General features: G+C 42.4%; 3 protein-coding genes across 3 annotated transcripts in view; all 3 read right to left on the reverse strand.

The window, feature by feature from the left end:
• Nucleotides 1-4,698, reverse strand: part of LOC134445614 (tripartite motif-containing protein 16-like) — a 52,222-nt gene extending 47,524 nt beyond the window's left edge. The window contains exon 1 of the mRNA XM_063194660.1: nt 4,073-4,698. Coding sequence (XP_063050730.1) covers nt 4,073-4,657 — 585 coding nt within the window. The 5' untranslated portion in view covers nt 4,658-4,698. The remainder of the gene's footprint in view (nt 1-4,072) is intronic.
• Nucleotides 4,699-8,539: 3,841 nt separating this feature from the next.
• LOC134446477 (stonustoxin subunit beta-like) lies at nt 8,540-9,200 on the reverse strand. The gene has a single exon (XM_063195846.1). The coding sequence runs from the start codon at nt 9,198-9,200 to the stop codon at nt 8,574-8,576; it is 627 nt and encodes a 208-aa protein (XP_063051916.1). The 3' UTR covers nt 8,540-8,573.
• A 1,655-nt stretch (nt 9,201-10,855) lies between these two features.
• LOC134446478 (E3 ubiquitin-protein ligase TRIM47-like) lies at nt 10,856-18,128 on the reverse strand. Its single transcript, XM_063195847.1, has 7 exons — nt 17,372-18,128; nt 15,346-15,441; nt 13,267-13,500; nt 13,008-13,179; nt 12,851-12,886; nt 11,816-11,866; nt 10,856-10,872 (listed from the first exon to the last, which is right to left on the reverse strand). The coding sequence occupies exons 1-7, from the start codon at nt 17,954-17,956 to the stop codon at nt 10,856-10,858; spliced, it is 1,191 nt and encodes a 396-aa protein (XP_063051917.1). The 5' UTR covers nt 17,957-18,128.
• Nucleotides 18,129-22,589: the final 4,461 nt, after the last annotated feature.

Genomic DNA, 22,589 nt, shown 5'->3' on the forward strand with positions numbered 1-22,589 from the left:
TGTTTAATCTTAATATGTGGTTTCATTTAGAAAAAACTTTTTTTCCTCCTATAAGAGCAGTCACACCATAGGACACCATAAAATGAACCTAAGCCTTGCGTGACAGAAAGATTGCAATATGAAGACATATTAAGAGGTTAAGAGTCACTTTAAACTTCCACAGCACTCTCCAATAACTGAGGTACTGACTGGTTAGGAGCCAGTCTTTAAGACCCTTGTAGTTGGCCTTGCAGCTGCCCATTCACAAGCATTGACATACATGTCACCCCACAGGACGCAATTTGTGTTACGAAATTGAACTTGTAGTTAATATTTCTGTCTTGAGTTTTTTTCACATTCACATATCTTAATATAAAGTTAATATTTATGCAATCATGCCAAATGCTTCATACATTATTCAAAATTTTGTTGGTTAATTTATATATATATTATATTCCAGGTTTCATTAATGTTACAGTCACACCGCAGGATATTTGACATATAAACCTTTACATAAATCTTAACAAAAATGTTTCTTCTCATCTAAGACTAATATGAAACATAATGTATCACATCTTCTTTCATTGACATTTGTTTTTAAAGGAAAAATAACAGTGTTGTAGGTTTTTAACCAATGTTACGAAAAAACAAGGCGTCACGTCTCCCACCCAAGTACCACCGCCATAAAATTAAAAGTATTCATTATGACTGGGAAATGGCACTTTTCATTCATGACAAGGGGGATCTTTTTTCCATTGTACTCTCATACTAATAAATATTAGTTCATTATTTAGTGAATGTTCATAAAACTATCAATATTGGCAGCAGCATAGGTTCAGAGCAGCATAGTTGCAATACCTAATCTGGCCACAATCCTACACAGTGCACACAAGACAGACTGGCAGAGAGTCTGGACAACTATGGGGTCGAACGTTCGAGCTATCCCGCTATTTTGATTGGTTCTGGGCTGGTCACATGTTTTACGGACGCCATTTTCGTTCCCCACGCTCCCATTAATGAGCATTATCAGATATAAAAAAACAACGCTTCACTATAATATTATAACATTATTATTATGACAAACTGTTGTGCATATGGCTGTAGTGCAGGGCCGGGTCAGGAGAAACAAACAGCATCGTTTAACTCGTGACATAAACGGAGGATTTGGGACATGCATGGATATAAACTCCCCTTTATGGATTAAAGGTCAGAATTAATAACCGGAAAGCAGCAGATTTCTCCGTGTTGTGTGAGGTAAAAGTCATTTTTTCCCTTTGACTATTGTTAACAATTACTTATGAAAGAAAAAGTCATGATGCTGGCATGGGGTTATGTTTCTGTCATAACTTGAAATTAACTTGTCAAATCTTAATTGCCACCTGTAAGTATGCCATAGTACTGTGAAAACATAACTTTGCCCACCAAGGTATTATTTCTGTCGCGCTAATAAGGTCCTTTCCCCCTGCGATTTAAAGTCACGTACTATATCCAGACTGCTACGAGCATCCAGACTCATCCAGTGACCTGCAATCCTGATAATGCACTGCTGAGCACATCGTTATTTTTAAACTACTAAATCTCGACACAACGTGAAACTTTTGCGCAGCAGGGTCCCTGTACATGAACTTGACCATCGTTGTGAATATTATTTAAGCAATATGACCCGAGTGGGAGGGATGATGTTGACGGATATCATCCCTGGTGTGGTTCGGCCATAGGCACGAAGCCGAAGGCTGAGTGCCGTCGGCAATCACACCAGGGATGATATACGTTAAACATCATCCCGACCACGAGGGTCATATTGCTTTTATACAATAGTTCAATTGCCAACAAAATACCAGAATAAATGTTCGAATTCATGTTTATTAGTTACCTTCATCATACTTTGTTTACCTGCTCCGCTAAGCAAAGTAGTTCCGAATTGATTATGGTTGCTATGCAATGACGAGCTGACAGCGCCAGCGCGTAAAGTTCCATGAAACGCTGTGAAGTGCATTTCTGTGTGGACTGCGAATGGGCTTCGCTTAGCCTACTAAAATGATGCATGATAAATGAAAACACTGTGCAACTTCAACATTTTAGTAGATGCCTACTTTTATAAGCCTTTTGGCCGACATTGATTTTCACGTTTTTGTGGACCACAAAACTTGCTGATAGCTGCGTAAAGACACACCTCGTCTTTCCCTCTCCAGTGCCGCATGAGATCCGAGCGCTGTTCTCACACGCACAACCACACAAATCAATCCCTTGTAGGCCTATGATATCCCGATGTCTGCTTTAGGCTACTGCAGGCTACAACTTTGCTGCTGAAACACTTTCATAGGCAAACGTCTGGTGTGGGTGCGAACCCGAGATGGGTTCGCGTTTTCCCTCCCAATAAACTAAAAGGCAACTCATTCCAGTTCCAAGCGGCCATCATTTTAAATTGCATGGCACACGGTATCTTGCTTCCAGATGCCCACTTTGTAGGCTACTATTAATTGATTTGCACGTGGTGGATGGCAAGCTTTGCTGATAGCCTAGGCTGTATTTTTAAGCCATCTCTTCCTCGTCATTCCCTCTCCCGCAGCGCAAATGAGATCCGATTATAGCGGTTCTCATACACTGCAGGAGACTGACATAGCCTTTCTGTAGCTGTGTCGAAAAAGTGTCAAAAAAGTCCCGCATATCTCCCGTTTGAAACTATCTTCCGTGTATGAACAGATATAACGTAGGCTACATGTGTTAGATTGCCTTCAAAAGACTACGAAATAGAGGTCGCAGAGGTGTGCCAACTTCCCAGACAACTGCACTAGAATCAGATCACTTCTTTCCTCTCTGCCAGAATCCAAATACCAACGGGGATAGGCTACGCGTCTCTGTCATGCGGGCGTGCGTGCGCCCAACTTAGTCCAGCATTGAACAATGGAATAGAATGATGGTGAGTTCAAAATACGCGGCCCTGGTTACATTCACTTTCTCCGCAGTAGACTATGAGATAGAATGATGGCGAGTTCAAAATGCGCGGCCCTGGTTACATTCTATCCACGGCGGAGTGATTATTAGGTGTGATGAGTCTCCGGGGATGATGTCCACCTAGACATCATCCTCCTTACCGACGCGTAGAATGCCAGTAGAACGCGTCTCGTCCAATCAGACATCGCAAAATAAATTGACCGGATCTAACTACTGTATAATTATGTACATTACTATATCGACTTTGACGTTGGCTGTACCTAGGCAACAACAACTCGGCAACGCTAGAATGCACTGCTGAGCACATCAAAACTATGCCGACAAAACCCTCTTTTAAGCAAACCCCTTCTATACGAACGAACTTGTTAACGTTTGTTTTCATATGTTGGGATCTTGATAATACTACAACCCAAGTTTGATGGTCTATGAAGCCTTATTTGTATTTTAGATCCAGCGATTTTGACGGTATGCTGCCCATAGGGTTACACTGTAGAATCCTCGCCGTGGGGAACGAAAATGGCGCCATGATTCGAGTTGGCCAGACTCTCTCTATACACGGCTCTGAGACTGGCAGAACCTGTTTGACAGATAGGAGGGAGGCTCCACTGAAGTTGGCCTGTCAATGTTTTACAGAATGTCAGACATTGAAGCCTTGAGAATAAATTATCTCTTGTGTGCCCTCTAAGTCCAATGTAGAAATAACACATTTTGTTCACAAGAGACATAAATTAGGCCTACATACTGCATGAAGCCGTGCATATAGGCTAATTAATACACAAGTACATTATCCTCCTATTACCTATATTACCTATATTAAGGGCAGTCATGGGTGAGCGGTTAGGGCGTCAGACTTGCATCCCAGAGGTTGCCGGTTCGACTCCCGACCCGCCAGGTTGGTGGGGGGAGAAATCAACCAGTGCTCTCCCCCATCCTCCTCCATGACTGAGGTACCCTGAGCATGGTACCGTCCCACCGCACTGCTCCCCATGGGGCGCCACTGAGGGCTGCCCCCTTGCACGGGTGAGGCATAAATGCAATTTCGTTGTGTGCAGTGTTCACTTGTGTGCTGTGGAGTGCTGTGTCACAATGACAATGGGAGTTGGAGTTTCCCAATGGGCTTTCACTTCACTTTCATTACCTTCTTCTGACTCCATTCTGCCGTAGCCGTGATCGTATCATGACCTTTATGGACGTCTACCATACACAGAAGACAGACGCAACTCTGGTCGGTGCGACAAAATATTTCAAAAACCTTCTTATGACGGGGACAGATCCTCTCCTGTAGCTGGCCTGTGGCATCAACCATGGTGTGATTTCTACCTATAAGTTCATTGTGAGCTTTTAAATGATTGTCACAGTACGACATCACACACTCCAGACAGGACTTGACAGCTTTTAGTTTTCGGCTGGTGCAAACGTCGCAGGCCACATCTCCAGGTCCAGCAGCACATTCAACAGGAGTTGCAGTTTGTATTCTGCTCTTCCTCATCTGATCCACGAGCTCAGCAATGATGACATTTTTGTTTAAATCGGGTCTTTGGTTGAGCGTCTTTCTGCATTGTGGACAGCTGTAAATGCCCTTCACGTCTTCCTCATTCCAGCAGTCCTCAATACAGCCCAAACAGTAATTGTGTCCGCAAGGTAGAGTCACTGGATCTTTCAGAAGATCCAAACAAATAGGACACATGAAAATGTCCTGGTTACTTGCCAAAGCTTCAGCCATTTCTCCCAAGTAAACGGCGACAAATGGCACCGACAGCAGCTCCTCAGATAGGCCTACAACTTGTTTTCAGTTTGTATTTACCCGTGGTGCTCCAAACTTCTTGGATGGGAGTGGCGTATCCATGGAGTGTTGCTGCTATCTAGTGGCCATTTTTAGTAATTACAAGTTAGGAAATTACAACGCGCATTACATTACTGTATGTATAGGGCCTACTTATAAGTTCTCCAGGACGGTGGAGGATACCGCAACACTGACAGAGAGAGAGAGAGAGAGAGAGAGAGAGAGAGAGAGAGAGAGAGAGAGAGAGAGAGAAGAGAGAGAGAGAGAAAGAGAGAGAGAATTCCAGATGCTGCTGAGACAACAGTAAGAAATATGAGAAAAATCCACAAATGTATACATATTGCGTGTCTTATGCAAATAAATAGCCTAAGCCAGCGGATGTAGATTACATTTTGTAGATGATCTGGAAACATTAGGTTAGGTTAGGTTAGGTTAGGTTACTTTATTAGTCTCCACCAGGGAGAAACCTATCCCGACCACATGCAGAATGCCCCTTCACTGGCCATGTTTAAGCAACACCTTAAGACACATCTCTTCCTGGAGACTTATGGTCGCTAGTTCCACAAGCATTTTCACTTACATGCATTCACACACGCTCACGCACTGACGTGCACACACACTCACACTTTCCTACACAATACTCTGTGAAGCGACCTTGGGTGTTTTAAAAGACTCTATATAAAAAGAAGACAATCCGCACACTTCAGGTCTATTTTTGTTCAAAGAAGCTTTACTTGACTTGCAAGCTTTCGGTCCTTAGACCTTCATCAGGCAGAGTAAGGACCGAAAGCTTGCAAGTCAAGTAAAGCTTCTTTGCACAAAAATAGACCTGAAGTGTGCGGATTGTCTTCTTTTTATACAGAAATTTATACTGAATCCTGCACCTTCTAAACAGATGAGCGGTGGCCTATCACAACAAAAGGCACTATAAAAAAATAAAACTATTATTATCATTATTATTATTGCGATTATTATTATTATTATTATTATTATTACTATTATTATTATTATTATAACAGACAAACAAAAGACGCGCAACCGGAGCCCTTCTCCATGTCGCCAGCAGAGCAGCACCACCTTACTTTGTATGGAAGGGTGCGTTCCAATATGTGACTTTGCATTCTCCACTTGTGCTTGTGGCCTCGCCCCGCCTCCTGGCCCCTCCTCCGTGGAGAAAAGAATAAAGTTTCCCAGCTGTCAGCCTAGCCAAAACAACTTCTGGGGCACTGTTTTTCATTCACCATCCCAATTGAAAATGAGAAAAATGACATGAGAAATGTGATTTTGCGAGATATTGAAATATAATGCTATTGTCAGTGATGTCATCATGACATATTACTTCCTGGTACGAGGCCACAAGCACAAGTGGAGGACGCAAGGTCGCATATTGGAACGCACACAATGAGAGAGAGAGCACAGCAGCACCTTTGACCTCCTCAGTCTTGTTTATGTAACCATCTCCTTCATCTTCACCACTGTCTGCCTCCTCATCTGTGTGTGTGATGTGTGTAATTCTAAACCTGTGCAGCAGGGGGCCAGAGGGAGAGGGCTGCATCCCAGCTGTAACATCACCCTTTTTGTCACCTTTGACCTCCTCAGTCTTGTTTATGTAACCATCTCCTTCATCTTCACCACTGTCTGCCTCCTCATCTGTGTGTGATGTGTGTAATTCTAAACCTGTGCAGCAGGGGGCCAGAGGGAGAGGGCTGCTACTGCTAAGCGTCTGTCTGGTCACTATAGTTTTCCTGTACGGGCCCCTGGTTGTGTACGCGGCAACGCACCAATCAGGGGAGGACTTGTTGGAGTGGAGGCAGCACAGGGGAGTGGTCTTGTCGCCATGGGCAACCATGGCTCTGGCCGTGTCCAGCCTATGACTCATAGCAGACCCCCTGCTGTGGTACCTGCAGACCCCCTGCTGTGATACCTGCAGACCCCCTGCTGTGGTGATAATGCAGACCCCCTGCTGTGGTGATAATGCAGACCCCCTGCTGTGGTGATAATGCAGACCCCCTGCTGTGGTACCTGCAGACCCCCTGCTGTGATGATAATGCAGACCTCCTGCTGTGATACCTGCAGACCCCCTGCTGTGGTACCTGCAGACCCCCTGCTGTGGTGATAATGCAGACCCCCTGCTGTGGTGATACCTGCAGACCCCCTGCTGTGGTGATAATGCAGACCCCCTGCTGTGGTGATAATGCAGACCCCCTGCTGTGGTGATAATGCAGACCCCCTGCTGTGGTACCTGCAGACTTCCTGCTGTGATGATAATGCAGACCTCCTGCTGTGATACCTGCAGACCCCCTGCTGTGGTACCTGCAGACCCCCTGCTGTGGTGATAATGCAGACCCCCTGCTGTGGTGATAATGCAGACCCCCTGCTGTGGTGATAATGCAGACCCCCTGCTGTGGTACCTGCAGACCCCCTGCTGTGGTGATAATGCAGACCCCCTGCTGTGGTGATAATGCAGACCCCCTGCTGTGGTGATAATGCAGACCCCCTGCTGTGGTGATAATGCAGACCCCCTGCTGTGATACCTGCAGACCCCCTGCTGTGGTACCTGCAGACCCCCTGCTGTGGTACCTGCAGACCTCCTGCTGTGGTGATAATGCAGACCCCCTGCTGTGGTGATAATGCAGACCCCCTGCTGTGGTGATAATGCAGACCCCCTGCTGTGGTGATAATGCAGACCCCCTGCTGTGGTGATAATGCAGACCCCCTGCTGTGATGATAATGCAGACCTCCTGCTGTGATGATAATGCAGACCTCCTGCTGTGATACCTGCAGACCCCCTGCTGTGGTACCTGCAGACCCCCTGCTGTGGTGATAATGCAGACCCCCTGCTGTGATACCTGCAGACCCCCTGCTGTGATACCTGCAGACCCCCTGCTGTGGTACCTGCAGACCCCCTGCTGTGGTGATAATGCAGACCCCCTGCTGTGGTGATAATGCAGACCCCCTGCTGTGATACCTGCAGACCTCCTGCTGTGGTGATAATGCAGACCCCCTGCTGTGATACCTGCAGACCCCCTGCTGTGGTACCTGCAGACCCCCTGCTGTGGTGATAATGCAGACCCCCTGCTGTGTGGACTGGCCACAGGGAGATACTATATAGTAATTGTAATTATACATGGTCCCTATAATGAACTGAATTGTTGTGAATTGTTCCCTCAACCTCAACCCGAAACACACACACACACACACACACACACACACACACACACACACACACACACACACACACACACACACACACACACACACACACACACACACACACCACTGGTGCCTACTACAGCCTGCAATGCCAGAGCAGTTAGTTTCAATAAATTACTGAACACGATTCCAAATCATGATTGAAAAGAGCCAAGTGACTGGCTTTGTTTTATTGATCAATTGACATGTAAATACTTGAATGTACATACATTAGATTAAGTTTAACATTCATACAGTATATACACAAATATGAAGCTTACACAGACACAGAAAAGCAAATTATAATGCAAACACAATGTTTATAATGCAAAACCCTCTGTTTTCAGTAACATGAATTCTCTCTCTCTCTCCCTCTCTCTCTCTCTCTCTCTCTCTCTCTCTCTCTCTCTCTCTCTCTCTCTCTCTCTCTCTCTCATTTGTTTACTCTGCACCTTTTCACCCAGCTCTGACAGCAGGACACCTCACCATCTTAGTGGCAAATAAAAAAGTGAAGTGTGTGTGTGTGTGTGTGTGTGTGTGTGTGTGTGTGTGTGTGTGTGTGTGTGTGTGTGTGTGTGTCTGTGTGTGCGTGTGTGTGCGCGTGTGTGTGAGAGAAATAGAGGCCCCACATGAGCAGCATTTACCCATTGACCCTGTAGGGGACTCACAACAGCTTCACTGATGATCCACTCCAATATAAATGAAACCCAGGGTAGAGTGTGTGTGTGAATGTGGTGTGAACTCTGTGCAGGAGGGTCATTGTGTCTCCAGAGATGCTGTAGAAGGCCAGAGTTCCTGCCCTGTGATCCACATACACTCCTATTCTGGAGCTGGCCACTAGAGGGAGTTCAGTCTGTTTAGCATTGTGCCAGAAAGAGGAGCCGGAGTTCTTGGGGTTCAGCCTCCAGGACTGATCATTACATCCAAACCTGCACACATTACCCGATCCTTTCCTGCTGATGCTTTTATATGACACTGCTATTTCAACATACCCACCACTCCTCTCAACCTCCCAGTAGCAGCGTGCAGACACACCCTCTCTACACAGCACCTGCTGCCACTTATCAAATCTGTCTGGATGATCAGGATATGACTGAGGGGCCCCAGGTCTGTACTCCACCCTCCTGTTCCCCTCAGACAGATGGAGGTGTGTGTGTGCTGTGTTTGGATCCAGAGTGAAGTGACAGGAATCTGATGGAGGAGAAGACAGGACACACACAGGTTTTTTATTCCTGACGGTTTTTATGGATGTGTGTGACTTTTCATACGTCTGAGCAGTGTGAGTGAGCATAGGTGTGTGTGTGTGTGTGTGTGTGTGTGTGTGTGTGTGTGTGTGTGTGTGTGTGTGTGTGTGTGTGTGTGTGTGTGTGTGTGCTGTGTGTGTGTGTGTGTGTGTGTGAGAGAGAGAGAGAGAGAGAGAGAGAGAGAGAGAGACCTGAACGTGTGTGTGTGTGTGTGTGCGTGTGGGGGGGTATACAAATGTAGTAGGCCTATGTGTATGTATATGTGGCATCTAAATCTGTGTTTAGGTGTGTGTGTGTGTGTGTGTGTGTGTGTGTGTGTGTGTGTGTGTGTGTGTGTGTGTGTGTGTGTGTGTGTGTGTGTGTGTGTGTGTGTGTTAAATTTAGATGGTACAGTGGTGCTCATATGTTTACATACCCCAGCAGAATATACGCTTTCTTGGCGATTTCTCTCAAAATATGAAGGATTACACAAAACCTTTTTTTTCACTCATTGCTAGTGACTGGCTTAAGATATTTAACATCAGGGACCGCTCCAAATTGGACAATATTTCGACACAGAAAGCCAAATCAACCCATCATTAGCTTCAGAAAGAATAAAATGAAGGTTTTTGAGCGACCATCTCACTCCCCTGATCTCAACATCATTGAGCCACTCAGGGGAAACCTCAAATGTGAGGTTCCAGCAAGACACTCAAAGATATTATAGGAAACAACCATTCTGCCAGGAAGAATGTGCTGTTTTGTCATCTGAGAAACTTAAGAGCCTTATCCACAACTACCACAAACAATTTAGAGTGGCCCTTGATGTTAAACAGGGCCATATTCAGCATCAGAAACTAGGGTATGTAAACTTTTGAACAGGGTCATTTGGGTAGTTTGGGTTGTGAGTGATCATGCTTTTGAAAGAGTAAACACAGAATACTGCTAATAAATATCTTAAAGGCCAACTTCCGATAAAACTCAGTTTTACTCACTCCTTTCGAAGATCGGACGGTCACCCCAAGTTAAACTCACTTGCAAGGCTCTCATAGCGGTGCGTCAACTCTCCTGGCTGTGTTTCCCGGTGTTTCCCAATTTACATCAATAATGCAGAGAAACGAGCGAATCACGAAAGCTTTTCTGTGTTTCGTCACGTCGAAAGAAGGCGTTGCCCACAAAGGTTTATATCGACCCATTTATCTAAAAACATGTCGAGTAATTTTGTTCTGCTTGTTTTCAAAACAAGCAACGTCTGGTGGTCCGAAACATAGCTTAGCTTAGCTATCAGCTGGTTGCTACTCTCAGGTACACACACAGCACAAAGCCTCATACATAAAGCCTGCTCACTCCGGTTGCTCCGTGCCTACAGCTCGCCTAGGGGTCGCTGTCGAAAGAGCACAGCCCTGAATGGAGCCTGCACGCCTCCGTTGGCGCCCCTATAGTGCAGTACCATCCGGGGAAGTGGCGACTCTGTTTCCCATTACATTCTCTCCCAAGGCTGGAGGACTGAGCCAATCAGAGACGCGTTTCTTTGAGAGCAGGAGGAGTGAGCCAATCAGAGACGCATTTCCACGAGAAACACGGAACACTCTCTCGTTTCTCCACAAGCCACCTTGCCAGCTTGCAAAAACGTCTTGAAACAAAGCAACCAGAACGTTTTTTAAAACAGGACCAACGCGTAACACATTCAATAACAATTGGGAACACGGCAATATTAATTAAATTACGTTGAGAGGCGATCTTTAAGCCAGTCACAAGCAATGAGTGAAAAAAAAGGTTTTGTGTAATCCTTCATATTTCGTGAGAAATCGCAGAGAAAGTGTATATTCTGCTGGGGTATGTAAACATATGAGCACCACTGTATATCAAGCTGCATTTTGCAGCTGACCTACAACTGATTGACCATACTGTTTATAACTTTTGCCTATTCCTTTGTTCCAATCAATTGGGCCCTGGAATGTGGCATGTTTACTGTTACTTTGCTGATATCTGGAGAGCTCAGAGCGAGAGCCTCTGCTGTTGAAGGCCATTGTGCCAGGGCACAGTGTGCTCGCGCCTAACTTTCCAGATAGCAGACACATCTAGGCTGTGTGTTATCCTTAGCGATAAGTGTTTTTATGCTTCGTCACTACTGGAGACATGGAGACGACATCTTCCTTAACTAAGATCATACTTGCATACATGTAACCTGCTGACATGAGGAAGACGGTATAAAAACCGTTGCCACCATTTTGTCAGCTGTCGATCGATTTGCCTGTCATTCGCCAGAGATAGGATGCTGCCTAGATAGTGAGACGCTGTGAGACTTTGTCTCATTTTTATTTCTTTTTAACCTTTTTATTCTTCTTTTACTTTTACTTTTACTTTTTATTTTCTTCTTATTCTTTTTGTAATCTCACTTTTTCTATAATAAATTGTATCCTGATCGATCCTTTTAACTACGAAGTCAAGACTTATTTTATTTTTTGCAAATGACACAACGCAGAGCATTCATCCTTCAAGTTTTGTTGGAGAAGAGAATTTTGGAACACATCCAAAATCTAATGTGTTTGTCTAATCTGTGTGTGTGTGTGTGTGTGTGTGTGTGTGTGTGTGTGTGTGTGTGTGTGTGTGTGTGTGTGTGTGTGTGTGTGTGTGTCTGTGTGTGTGTGTGTGTGTGTGTGTGTGTCCAACTCACACTTTAAGAAGTCTTCTCTGGTCACTGGTTCACCAATAAGATCCTGGCCATCAGACACTGAAACAGAAAATATCACAACTGAGCCCTGGGTGCTTAAAACCGCTTTCCAATAATACTGTATAACAGAAACATTAATTAGTAACATTATTTGTAATAAATGTAGCCTAATTTCCTGTGAATGTTAAATATGTTTGCCATTTGGAATATTTATTATTTACATAAAAAAGAGAGACAATAAGATGAAAATAAGAGAACAATAGTGCAGGTAAAAATTCATCAATTTATTTACAGGAATTCATTAATTCATTAATCAATTTCGTAAAGTGGTTTCTGAATGTATTGTATTACAATATTTACTCAATTGTTCAATCATGTCATTCAAATCATCCTGTACCCTGCATGTTATCATCACGATACGAAAATGTAGATTTGGTGTTTGTAGCACCCCATATCTTACACCTGCACATACTGTATGTTAATGTATTATATGAGGTGCGCACACATGCAAAAAAGCAAGTTACCACGACATCGGGATCTTCCGGAGTTCGGCCTTCATGCAGGTGTCATCAATATGTGTTGTGTGTCTACATACCTTGTGTGCAGGTGCTACCGAGTACAAAACTGTCAAAGTACATGCACTGCAATGCAGCCAAGGACAAAACATGCACATGTATCCATACCCTGCGAACTAATATGTATGTGTATGTATGCATGGATTCCAATATGCGACCTTGCGTCCTCCACTTGTGCTTGTGGCCTCATACCAGGAAGTATTATGTCATGATGACATCACTGTCAACGGCATTATATTTCAATATCTCACAAAAGCTCAATTGTAAAGTCTTTTTCTCATTTGCAATTGGGATGGTGAATGTAAAACAGTCCCCCAAAAGTTGTTGTGGCTAGGCTGACAGCGGGGAAACTTCATTGTTTTCTCCACCGAGGAGGGGCCAGGAGGCGTGACGAGGCCACAAGCACAAGTGGAGGACGCAAGGTCGCATATTGGAACGCGCGCTGTGTGTGTGCACGGTGGAGACTCACTCTGTATGTTCTGGATGATCTGGACATTTTTCATTACTACAACACACAGAAAAACAAATTTATTAAATCAAAAATTATGAAATGGTCCTGTCTCAGCTTACACAGTTAATTGGAAATGCTAATGGTAGAAATGTTATAATTTCTAAGTTTGTCAAACCTGCTGCAGATATTTTGACAATTTCCTGCTGGAAGATGGAATCTAATTTCTCCTCCAGCTGCATCTTCAGTGCAGACACAGATTCCTTCAGGGGCTCCAAGGAGAAGCTTTGGCTGACGGTCACGCTGGTTGAAGTTGTGCTGTAAGGCCTCCCAGTGATGGACACAATGTTCTGCACATAGAAACACACACACTAGGGTGAGATAGACCTACTGACATAAGCCATCTTTAGAACTCTGTAAAAAGTAAATTTGGCTACCTTGAGAAAATGGATGGGATCCTGTGTCAGTGAAAGCTGCTTCATCTCAGCATCTGTCCTCTTCAGCTCAGCAATCTCCTGCTCCAGTCGCTTCAGGAGTCCTTCAGCACGACTCACCTCAGCCTTCTCCTGAGCTCTGATCAGCTCTGTCACCTCAGAGCGCCTTCTCTCAATGGAGCGGATCAGCTCAGTAAACATCCTCTCACTCTCCTCCACTGCTGTCTGTGCACCAGACTGATAGGACACACACACACACACACACACACACACACACACACACACACACACACACACACACACACACACACACACACACACACACACACACACACACACACACACACACCTATATTACTATCTGTGGTAGTTAGACCAGGGGTGCATCCCAATATGCGACCTTGCTTCCTCCACTTGTGCTTGTTTCCTCGCACCGCCTCCTGGCCCCTCCTCCGTGGAGAAAACAATAAAGTTTCCCAGCTGTCAGCCTAGCCAAAATAATTTTTGGGGGACTATTCTTCATTCATCATCCAGTTTGCAAATGAGAAAATGACTTTACAATTGCGCTTTTGCAAGATATTGAATTCATTTTCCGTTGTCAGTGACATCATCATGAGATCACAAGCAGGCAAGTGAGCAAGGGAGGAGGGAAGTCCGCATATTGGACTCCACTCCACATTTATTAACATTTATGGTTAACGCCTCTAGGGGGAGCTCCCTACCTAATATGATGCAAGACTTATGGGGACATATCCGTTAGTAGAGAGAAGAAGATACATCAAGCCACTAGCTAGAGACTTGTTAGGATGTTGTATGAGCAAAGAAAGTAGATCTAACAAGAAGCGTCATTTTGTTTCTTTTCCGGTATCCACTTTATGTCGGGTGAACGCCCCTTTAGGAGACCTTCGATTAGGAGACCTTCGGAGTCCTGAGGTTGAGAATCAATGAAGTCCCCTTAGCGCTGTAGGTGGCGGTAGCACCCGTCGTGTGCAAACACCACGAAAAGAGAAGAAGAAGGAGGGACAACGCCCCCTTAGGAGACCGAATTTTGAGCACTCGCTTTTGCATTGAGTGGGCGTGTTTCGAGTCCTCTTTATTAAATATCCAACCTCTTTGGTATGAGTGTGTGAAATATTAAACGGCACGAAGCCAAAAGAGACAACCTTTCAAGTGTGATGATTGCTACAGCCACCGTAGGATATCACACTATCATTCAATACAATTCTATGGGGTTGTGTAATTGGTGACTTAATTAAATTGCAATTAAATCCTGGCAAACAATGTGACCTATATACCGTATAGACCCCTTTAGAGTTTGTAAACAGATATGACGGAATTTGGCTGCGTGCACATTGTTGGAGCAAAATCGACCATGCGCCATTCACTTGTACAGAAACTAGCCTTTTTTTACATACAGCCTCCCCATTCCCTATTTTACCCATGCCTGCAGTTCACCTAGGGGGCGCTGTCGAGACAGCACAGTCCATTCATTCTGAATTGAGCCCTTTAGAGTTTGTAAACTGATATGACGTAATTTGGCTGCATGCGCATCGCTGCCTCAGAATCCACCATGCTCCGTTCACTTGTACAGAGATTCAACAGGTGTTTTTTCCGAAATAAGACAACGGATAACAGATATGCAGTGGGCACCACAGACACGGGCAGTCCTGGCGATATCATCAGTCCAGTCAGTAGTTTAATGTCTTGTTCAACAAACATCTCCTATGCTTCTGGAACGGCCTCTTCCCTCTCAAAATAGCACAACAAGTGTACTTCTCGGAATCTCTATTTTTTTTTATCAACGTACATGCTTCAGATCTTTCTGAATGGAGTCTGCACTCCCCCTAGAGTGCAGTACCACCCAGAAGAGTGGAGTCTCTCGTAATATCCTTGTTTGAATCAACAATGCTCACGCATTCAGTGATGATTATGTGAATTCCGAATGGGTCAATGGTTGTTAACATTACTTCCTCAGGAAAACAAAATTAGAGTCATGCTTGTGTCACAGCTCATCATAACTACTATCTCACTGCATAACCAGAAACCTGCTGCAGATTGTCTTCTCCTCTGGTCAGTTCTCACCTTGAGAGTCTTCACAGCCTTCCTCAGCTCCTGCAGCTCCTTCTCCTTCAACTGGATTATCTGCTGGCATCTCCTCTGGCTCTGCCCCAACTCCTCCTGGATCAACAGGGATCAAAGCAACACAAGTTGAATTGATCATTTATTTATGAGAGTGTAGTAGGGTACATGGTTGTGTGAAATGAAATTGTTCGGCACAAATTCTTCCCAATCAGCTGATTCAACGTGACCTCATGCCAGACGTTAAAGATGTGTAAAAATATTTTTAGCAGTTTATTTCCAAAATGCATGTTGCCTATTCACAAATGTTACTTTTTTCATGGATAAGTAGGTGGTTGACGTTTAAGGGCGTAACGCAGAAAAAAAAAAAAAGTTTTTCAAATTCCTGAAAAAAATGATGGATAAAAATTGAAAAAAAAATCGAAAAAATAAAGCACTTAGTGGTCTGTGGAATTTCACCTTATTTTTGCCATTTTTGGGAAAATGTGTCCTGCATCAACACATTGCATAGGCATGTCACACCGCAGGAAAATGGAGTCACACCACAGGGAATTCACTGCATTATGGCCATTTTAATCCTTTTGTATACATGACTGACATCTGAGCTCATGCTAACTTGATAATGATATTGTGTTTAATCTTAATATGTGGTTTCATTTAGAAAAAACTTTTTTTCCTCCTATAAGAGCAGTCACACCATAGGACACCATAAAATGAACCTAAGCCTTGCGTGACAGAAAGATTGCAATATGAAGACATATTAAGAGGTTAAGAGTCACTTTAAACTTCCACAGCACTCTCCAATAACTGAGGTACTGACTGGTTAGGAGCCAGTCTTTAAGACCCTTGTAGTTGGCCTTGCAGCTGCCCATTCACAAGCATTGACATACATGTCACCCCACAGGACGCAATTTGTGTTACGAAATTGAACTTGTAGTTAATATTTCTGTCTTGAGTTTTTTTCACATTCACATATCTTAATATAAAGTTAATATTTATGCAATCATGCCAAATGCTTCATACATTATTCAAAATATTGTTGGTTAATTTATATATATATTATATTCCAGGTTTCATTAATGTTACAGTCACACCGCAGGATATTTGACATATAAACCTTTACATAAATCTCAACAAAAATGTTTCTTCTCATCTAAGACTAATATGAAACATAATGTATCACATCTTCTTTCATTGACATTTGTTTTTAAAGGAAAAATAACAGTGTTGTAGGTTTTTAACCAATGTTACGAAAAAACAAGGCGTCACGTCTCCCACCCAAGTACCACCGCCATAAAATTAAAAGTATTCATTATGACTGGGAAATGGCACTTTTCATTCATGACAAGGGGGATCTTTTTTCCATTGTACTCTCATACTAGTAAATATTAGTTCATTATTTAGTGAATGTTCATAAAACGATCAGCAGCAGCATAGGTTCAGAGCAGCATAGTTGCAATACCTAATCTGGCCACAATCCTACACAGTTCACACAAGACAGACTGGCAGATCTGGGTGCATCCCAATATGTGACCTTGCCTCCTCCACTTGCCTCCTCCACTTGCTTCTCGTCATGATGACATCACTGACAACAGCATTATATTTCAATATCTTGCCAAAGCTCAATTGTAAAGTCTTTTTCTCATTTGCAATTGGGATGGTGAAAGAAATACAGTCCCTCAAAAGTTGTTGTGGCGAGGCTGACAGCTGGGAAACTTTATTGTTTTCTCCACGGAGGAGGGGCCAGGAGGCGGGATGAGGAGACAAGCACAAGTGGAGGAGGCAAGGTCACATATTGGGATGCACCCCCTGTCTGACAGGTAGGAGGCTCCACTGAAGTTGGCCTGTCAATGTTTTACAGAATGTAAGACATTGAAGCCTTGAGAATAAATTATCTCTTGTGTGCCCTCTAAGTCCAATGTAGAAATAACACATTTTGTTCACAATAGACATACATTAGGCCTACATACTGCATTAAGCCGTGCATATAGGCAAATGAATACACAAGCACATTATTTCCTCCTCTTACCTTTTTATGACTCCACTCTGCCGTAGCTGTGATCGTGTCATGGCCTTTATGATCATCTACCATACACAGAAGACAGATGCAACTCTGGTCGGTGCGACAGAATATTTCAAAAACCTTCTTATGACGAGGACAGACCATCTCCTGTAGCTGGCATGTGGCATCGAGCATGTTGTGATTTCTACCTATAAGTTCATTATGAGCTTTTAAATGAGTGTCACAGTACGACATCAAGCACTCCAGACAGGACTTGACAGCTTTGAGTTTTCTATCGGTGCAGACGTCACACTCTACATCTCCAGGTCCAGCAGCACATTCAACGGGAGCTGCAGTTTGTATTCTGCTCTTCCTCATTTGATCCACGAGCTCAGACAAAACATGATTCTTCTTTAAAACGGGTCTTGGAGAGAAAGTCTCTCTGCATTGGGGACAGCTGTAAACGCCCTTCACGTCTTCCTTATCCCAACAAGCCTCAATACAATCCAAACAGAAATTGTGTCCACAGTTGAGAGTTACTGGATGCTTTAGAAGATCTAAACAAACAGGACACATGAAAATGTCCTGGTTACTCGCCATCGCTTCAGCCATTTTGTTAAATATTCGGCAATAAGTAGGTGAAAACAACAGCTCCTCAGGTGCAACACAGTAAGTTTCGATTTACCCGTGGTGCTGCAAACTTCCTGGATGGGGAGTGGCGTGTTGTTTTCATGGAGTACTGCTGCCCTCTAGTGTCCATGAGTAATAACAGCAAGCAGCAGCAGCAGCAGCAGTTTTGATGCTGTTCTTCCAAAACTTCTCCATCAAGGTTTTTGTGGAGGACAAACGATAAAGTGTTGCTGTTGTGAACTTAAATTGAGGGCTTCCCCCTTCAACATGACAAATGCAAATTAGATAATGATCTTTGAATTGCACTTTTAGGAGACATGGGCTCCTCTATGATGGTGAATGATGCAAAACATATGTGCAGTGTGCACTTGCACTGCAAAACTATTCATGATAGTTAAGGGTCTCCTCCTGTCTCTCCTCCTCTTGTCCACACGCCTGGGGCGGCACCTCCTAACAGCCTTCGAAGAAGGAGAACGACTGCGGCCATGTTGCTGATGAATGATAATACGCATTTTTATGTAGCTGGCCAAAGATGCTGTCAGACTTCTTATATTCCCTTTGTGTCTGCTAAGAGGACTGTTGTGTCAGATGACTTCTTAGTATATTGCCTTTGTGTCTGCTAAGAGTATGTCAGATGACTTCTTAGTATATTCCCTTTGTGTCTGCTAAGAGTGTGTCAGATGACTTTTATATTCCCTTTGTCTGCTAAGAGTGTGTCAGATGACTTCTTATATGCTAAGAGTATGTCAGATGATTTCTTAGTATATTGCCTTTGTGTCTGCTGTCAGATGACTTCTTAGTATATTCCCTTTGTGTCTGCTAAGACAGATGACTTCTTAGTACAGGTCCTTCTCAAATAATTAGCATATTGTGTTAAAGTTCATTTTCCCCCCCATAATGTAATGATAAACGATAAACTTTCATATATATTACATTCATTGCACACCAACTGAAATATTTCAGGTCTTGTTTTGTTTTAATATTGATTAAAATTTAAAAATTCCTATATCAAAATATTAGCATATCATGAAAAGGTTTTCTAAACAAGCTATTAACCTAATCATCTGAATTAACGTATTAACTCTAAACACTGGTAAAAGCTTCCTGAGGCTTTAAAAAGTCACCAGATCAAAGACAACCCCCCCCCCCCCCCCCACCCCAACCTCCAGACTTGCCAGAGGTCGGGTTTTACGGGAGGGGTCAACCGGGATATGAAATGTCACTTTCATTCTATTTTAATACTGCTTCATGTGTTCTAATTTAAAAATATGTGCTGTCAGATAATTCGTACTTAATGGCTAAATAGATCAAACAATTGTTTGTAGTACGGTGGCCAAAGTGGGTATTGCAAATATGCTGCTCATTGAAACTGTGCTGCCTATTGTCCAATTTGATCTTTATATAAATATTAACAAAGTAATACACTATCTACTAGTACGACCACGGTAGGCCTACAGTAGGTTTTGTAGCGAGAAATTGAAAATGATAGGCATGCAGAAGATCCAACTTTTTATGTGAAAAAGTGCACTTTTCAGAATAATAATGAATATTTATAATTTGATGGTTGTGGTGAGTATTCATGAAAAATGTAACATTTGTGAATGGGTAGCATGAATTCTGGAAAGAAACCCCTAAAAAAGTACACAGTGCACCTTTAACCTGAGTATGAAATGTCTCTTTAACTGGATGCAGCTGTAATCAGACTTCTTTGGTGTCAAAGTGTCCTCTTAACACTGGCAGAGGACAGGTAAAGGGGTTGATCATGGGGGGGAGGGGGAGTTTTCTGTGGGTGAGTGTCATTTTTGGATTTTCACATATTTGCAGTATTTCCAAGCATTATTCATGAATGTGCATAGGCCTATCATTTTTGTCTATGTGTTTGCATTGTTCCGTTTAACAGTATAACCAAATTAGGCATATAATGCAAGTCTATTGTACAAAATAAAACATCATCAAATGTACTTATAAACCACTTAATTCACCGGAGTGTTAAACAGCGATTTAATTCCGTCCAGTGATCACTTGTGGCTTGATGCTAAAGTTACCAGTTACTTCCAGTGATTATGCTAAGCTATGCTAATAATTCTGATCCAATACATCCTGTAGGGCCTACTGAAAACACTGAGAAGAAAATGATGCACATTCATGAAGAATGCTGGGAACTACTGCAAATATGTGAACATCAAAAAAGGGGTGTCCGTTCCTGATACTGCTGCAACACGTGCATTTCCCCACTGTGGGATAATAAACATACGTACTGACTTACTACCAGACTGATATTAACATGTATTTATTTTATCTGTATATACAACAACTACCAGACTGGTAGGAAAGTAACAACATCCACCACCACCTTACTAAAGAAATACAATATAAATATCCAAATGTTTCATAAATGATGGATAACAAATGTAGTGTTATATCATCATTGGTGTATTTGATTGAATTTAATATGACTATCATTGACATCAACTATGACAGTAAAACACCACCACCACTTATAAATTGGCATAAACTTGTAAAATGTAAAATAACAACCCACCAGAACTATAAATGTCCAAATGTTGCAACAAATCTTGTGGCTTAACTCTAACATTTTGAGTGGAGGCAAAGTTATTTTCTTTAAACAAATGTTCATTAAAGGAATTACTTTTGTGAATGACATTGTAAACGAGAAACATCAAATCCTCTCATATAAACAGTTAAGAGACAGGTATGGGGAGGTATGTACAACTCAACAATACAATCAGTTGACCTCTTCTCTATCATCAAGGTGGAAGCAAAAAATTAAAACGAGCAGTGACAGTAATTTAGTGTGTAGACCAAATATAAGGCAGAACAAATGGCTAAATCAAACAAAAATAAACAAGGAAATATATAAGTTTTATTTACATACAGATAAATTGGTTGAGATCCCATGTAATATTTTTGATAGCTGGGAAAAAATGATTGATTCTCCTCTCTTATGGAAGGAAATCTTCAATAATTTGTATGAATCATCATTAGATATAAAAATATGTTTTTTTCAATACAAATTAATCTTTAAATACTTAAACACCAAGAAAATGCTTCATATTTGAGGTATAGAAACAAATCCATTGTGTTGCTTCTGTTTAGAAGAAGAGGAAACTGCAGAACACTTATTTTGGTATTGTCCTTTAACTGTTACACTTTGGTTTGAAATAGAACCTTGGCTGTTAAAATACAACATCATGCTTCCTACAGTGCTCCTGGGCGATGTGGCAAATGAAAGCCAAGCAATACAAAATATAATTATTTTGTTGGGTAAAGTATTTATACATAAAACGATGGATTTAAAAAAGTTGAAATTAAGAGTCTTTAAAAATTATGTCAGATATTATTGTAAAATAGAGTGTATAATGGCTTGTGAAACAGGTAAAACAATATATGCAGATAGGTGGTCTAAGATAAAACATGGAGAAGGATGGCTTTAGGTACCTTCTTTTTTTCCCTTTCTGTTTAGTTCATAAATGTCTAAGGTATAATTTCAAGTCAAGTCAAGTCAAGTAGGTTTTATTGTCAATTTCTTTACATGCACTGGTCATACAAAGAATTTGAAATTACATTTCTTGCTTTCCCATACAGACATAGACTAATCTAGGTAAGGACATAGACAGTATAGACATAGACAGTACTTATACATGGACTTAAGACAGTATGGACATAGACAGTGCTCATACAGACATTTAAAGTGCAAGACTGGACAACAGAAGACTTGTAGAGGACATACATTAAGAGGTATTGTTGTGCTTTTGTGCTTTTCTTAAAAAGTCCTTTATAGCGTTCTGACATGGTAATAGTAGCATTTTGAAGAAAAATAAATATTAAAAAAGGTCTGTCAAGTACACCAGCAGCAGTGTGTGTGTGTGTGTGTGTGTGTATGTGTGTGTATGTGTTTAGTGCAGGTAGAAGGTGCGGTGTGCGTCTTGTGTGTGTGTTCGTGTGTCTGTGTGTGTGTGTGTGTGTGTGTGTGTGTGTGTGTGTGTGTGTGTGTGTGGTTAAAGAGAAAACACGCACATCCGTCTCAAAAAATAGGGTGCAGGACCAACAAAAATACCATGAAAAAATTGAATGAAAAGTCCGCGACACCAAGCTCCCGTTGCTCTTTTTAATGTAACGTTTCGGGCAGCATGCCCTTCATCAGACAATACAAATACAATGAAAACACCCTGTTTAAATACCCATGATCCCACAGGTGGTTCAACCCCCCACCCAGGTGATCCCCATTGACATCAATCACCTGGATAAAGTGATGTGTGCAACATAAACCCATTGAGGCAGTGAAATATTGACAATATATACAATTACATAGGACAATTCAGAGGAAAACCAAGAATACATGACCACATTTAGGGATACATCACATGCACATAGCCTGAATGGTAGACACAGAAGAGGAAGTCTATAGTACATTATATACACACACATCACAGGCAAAAATCATTTAAGTAGAGCAAGACACTGACAACACAGAATACATATGTCCCACCAGGCAGCACCACATTGCAAAATTTACAAAAAAGGTCTTAGATCGAATTCTTCATTGAGTCCTCTTGGGGCCAGTGTGTCGAGCGTGTAAATCCAGTAGGCCTCT

Source organism: Engraulis encrasicolus, chromosome 3, assembly GCF_034702125.1.
Source record: "Engraulis encrasicolus isolate BLACKSEA-1 chromosome 3, IST_EnEncr_1.0, whole genome shotgun sequence".
Classification (NCBI taxonomy): domain Eukaryota; kingdom Metazoa; phylum Chordata; class Actinopteri; order Clupeiformes; family Engraulidae; genus Engraulis; species Engraulis encrasicolus.

What these genes read in the sequence shown, in the direction of transcription:
- LOC134446477 (XM_063195846.1), bottom strand. Translation starts at nt 9,200, where the DNA reads ATGCTCACTCACACTGCTCAGACGTATGAAAAGTCACACACATCCATA.
- LOC134446478 (XM_063195847.1), bottom strand. Translation starts at nt 17,956, where the DNA reads ATGGCTGAAGCGATGGCGAGTAACCAGGACATTTTCATGTGTCCTGTT. An exon ending in CAGAGTGGAGTCATAAAAAG is followed by an intron (nt 15,442 to 17,371) that starts GTAAGAGGAGGA and finishes CTGTTGATCCAG; the next exon opens with GAGGAGTTGGGGCAGAGCCA. An exon ending in AGGCTGTGAAGACTCTCAAG is followed by an intron (nt 13,501 to 15,345) that starts GTGAGAACTGAC and finishes GTGTCCTATCAG; the next exon opens with TCTGGTGCACAGACAGCAGT.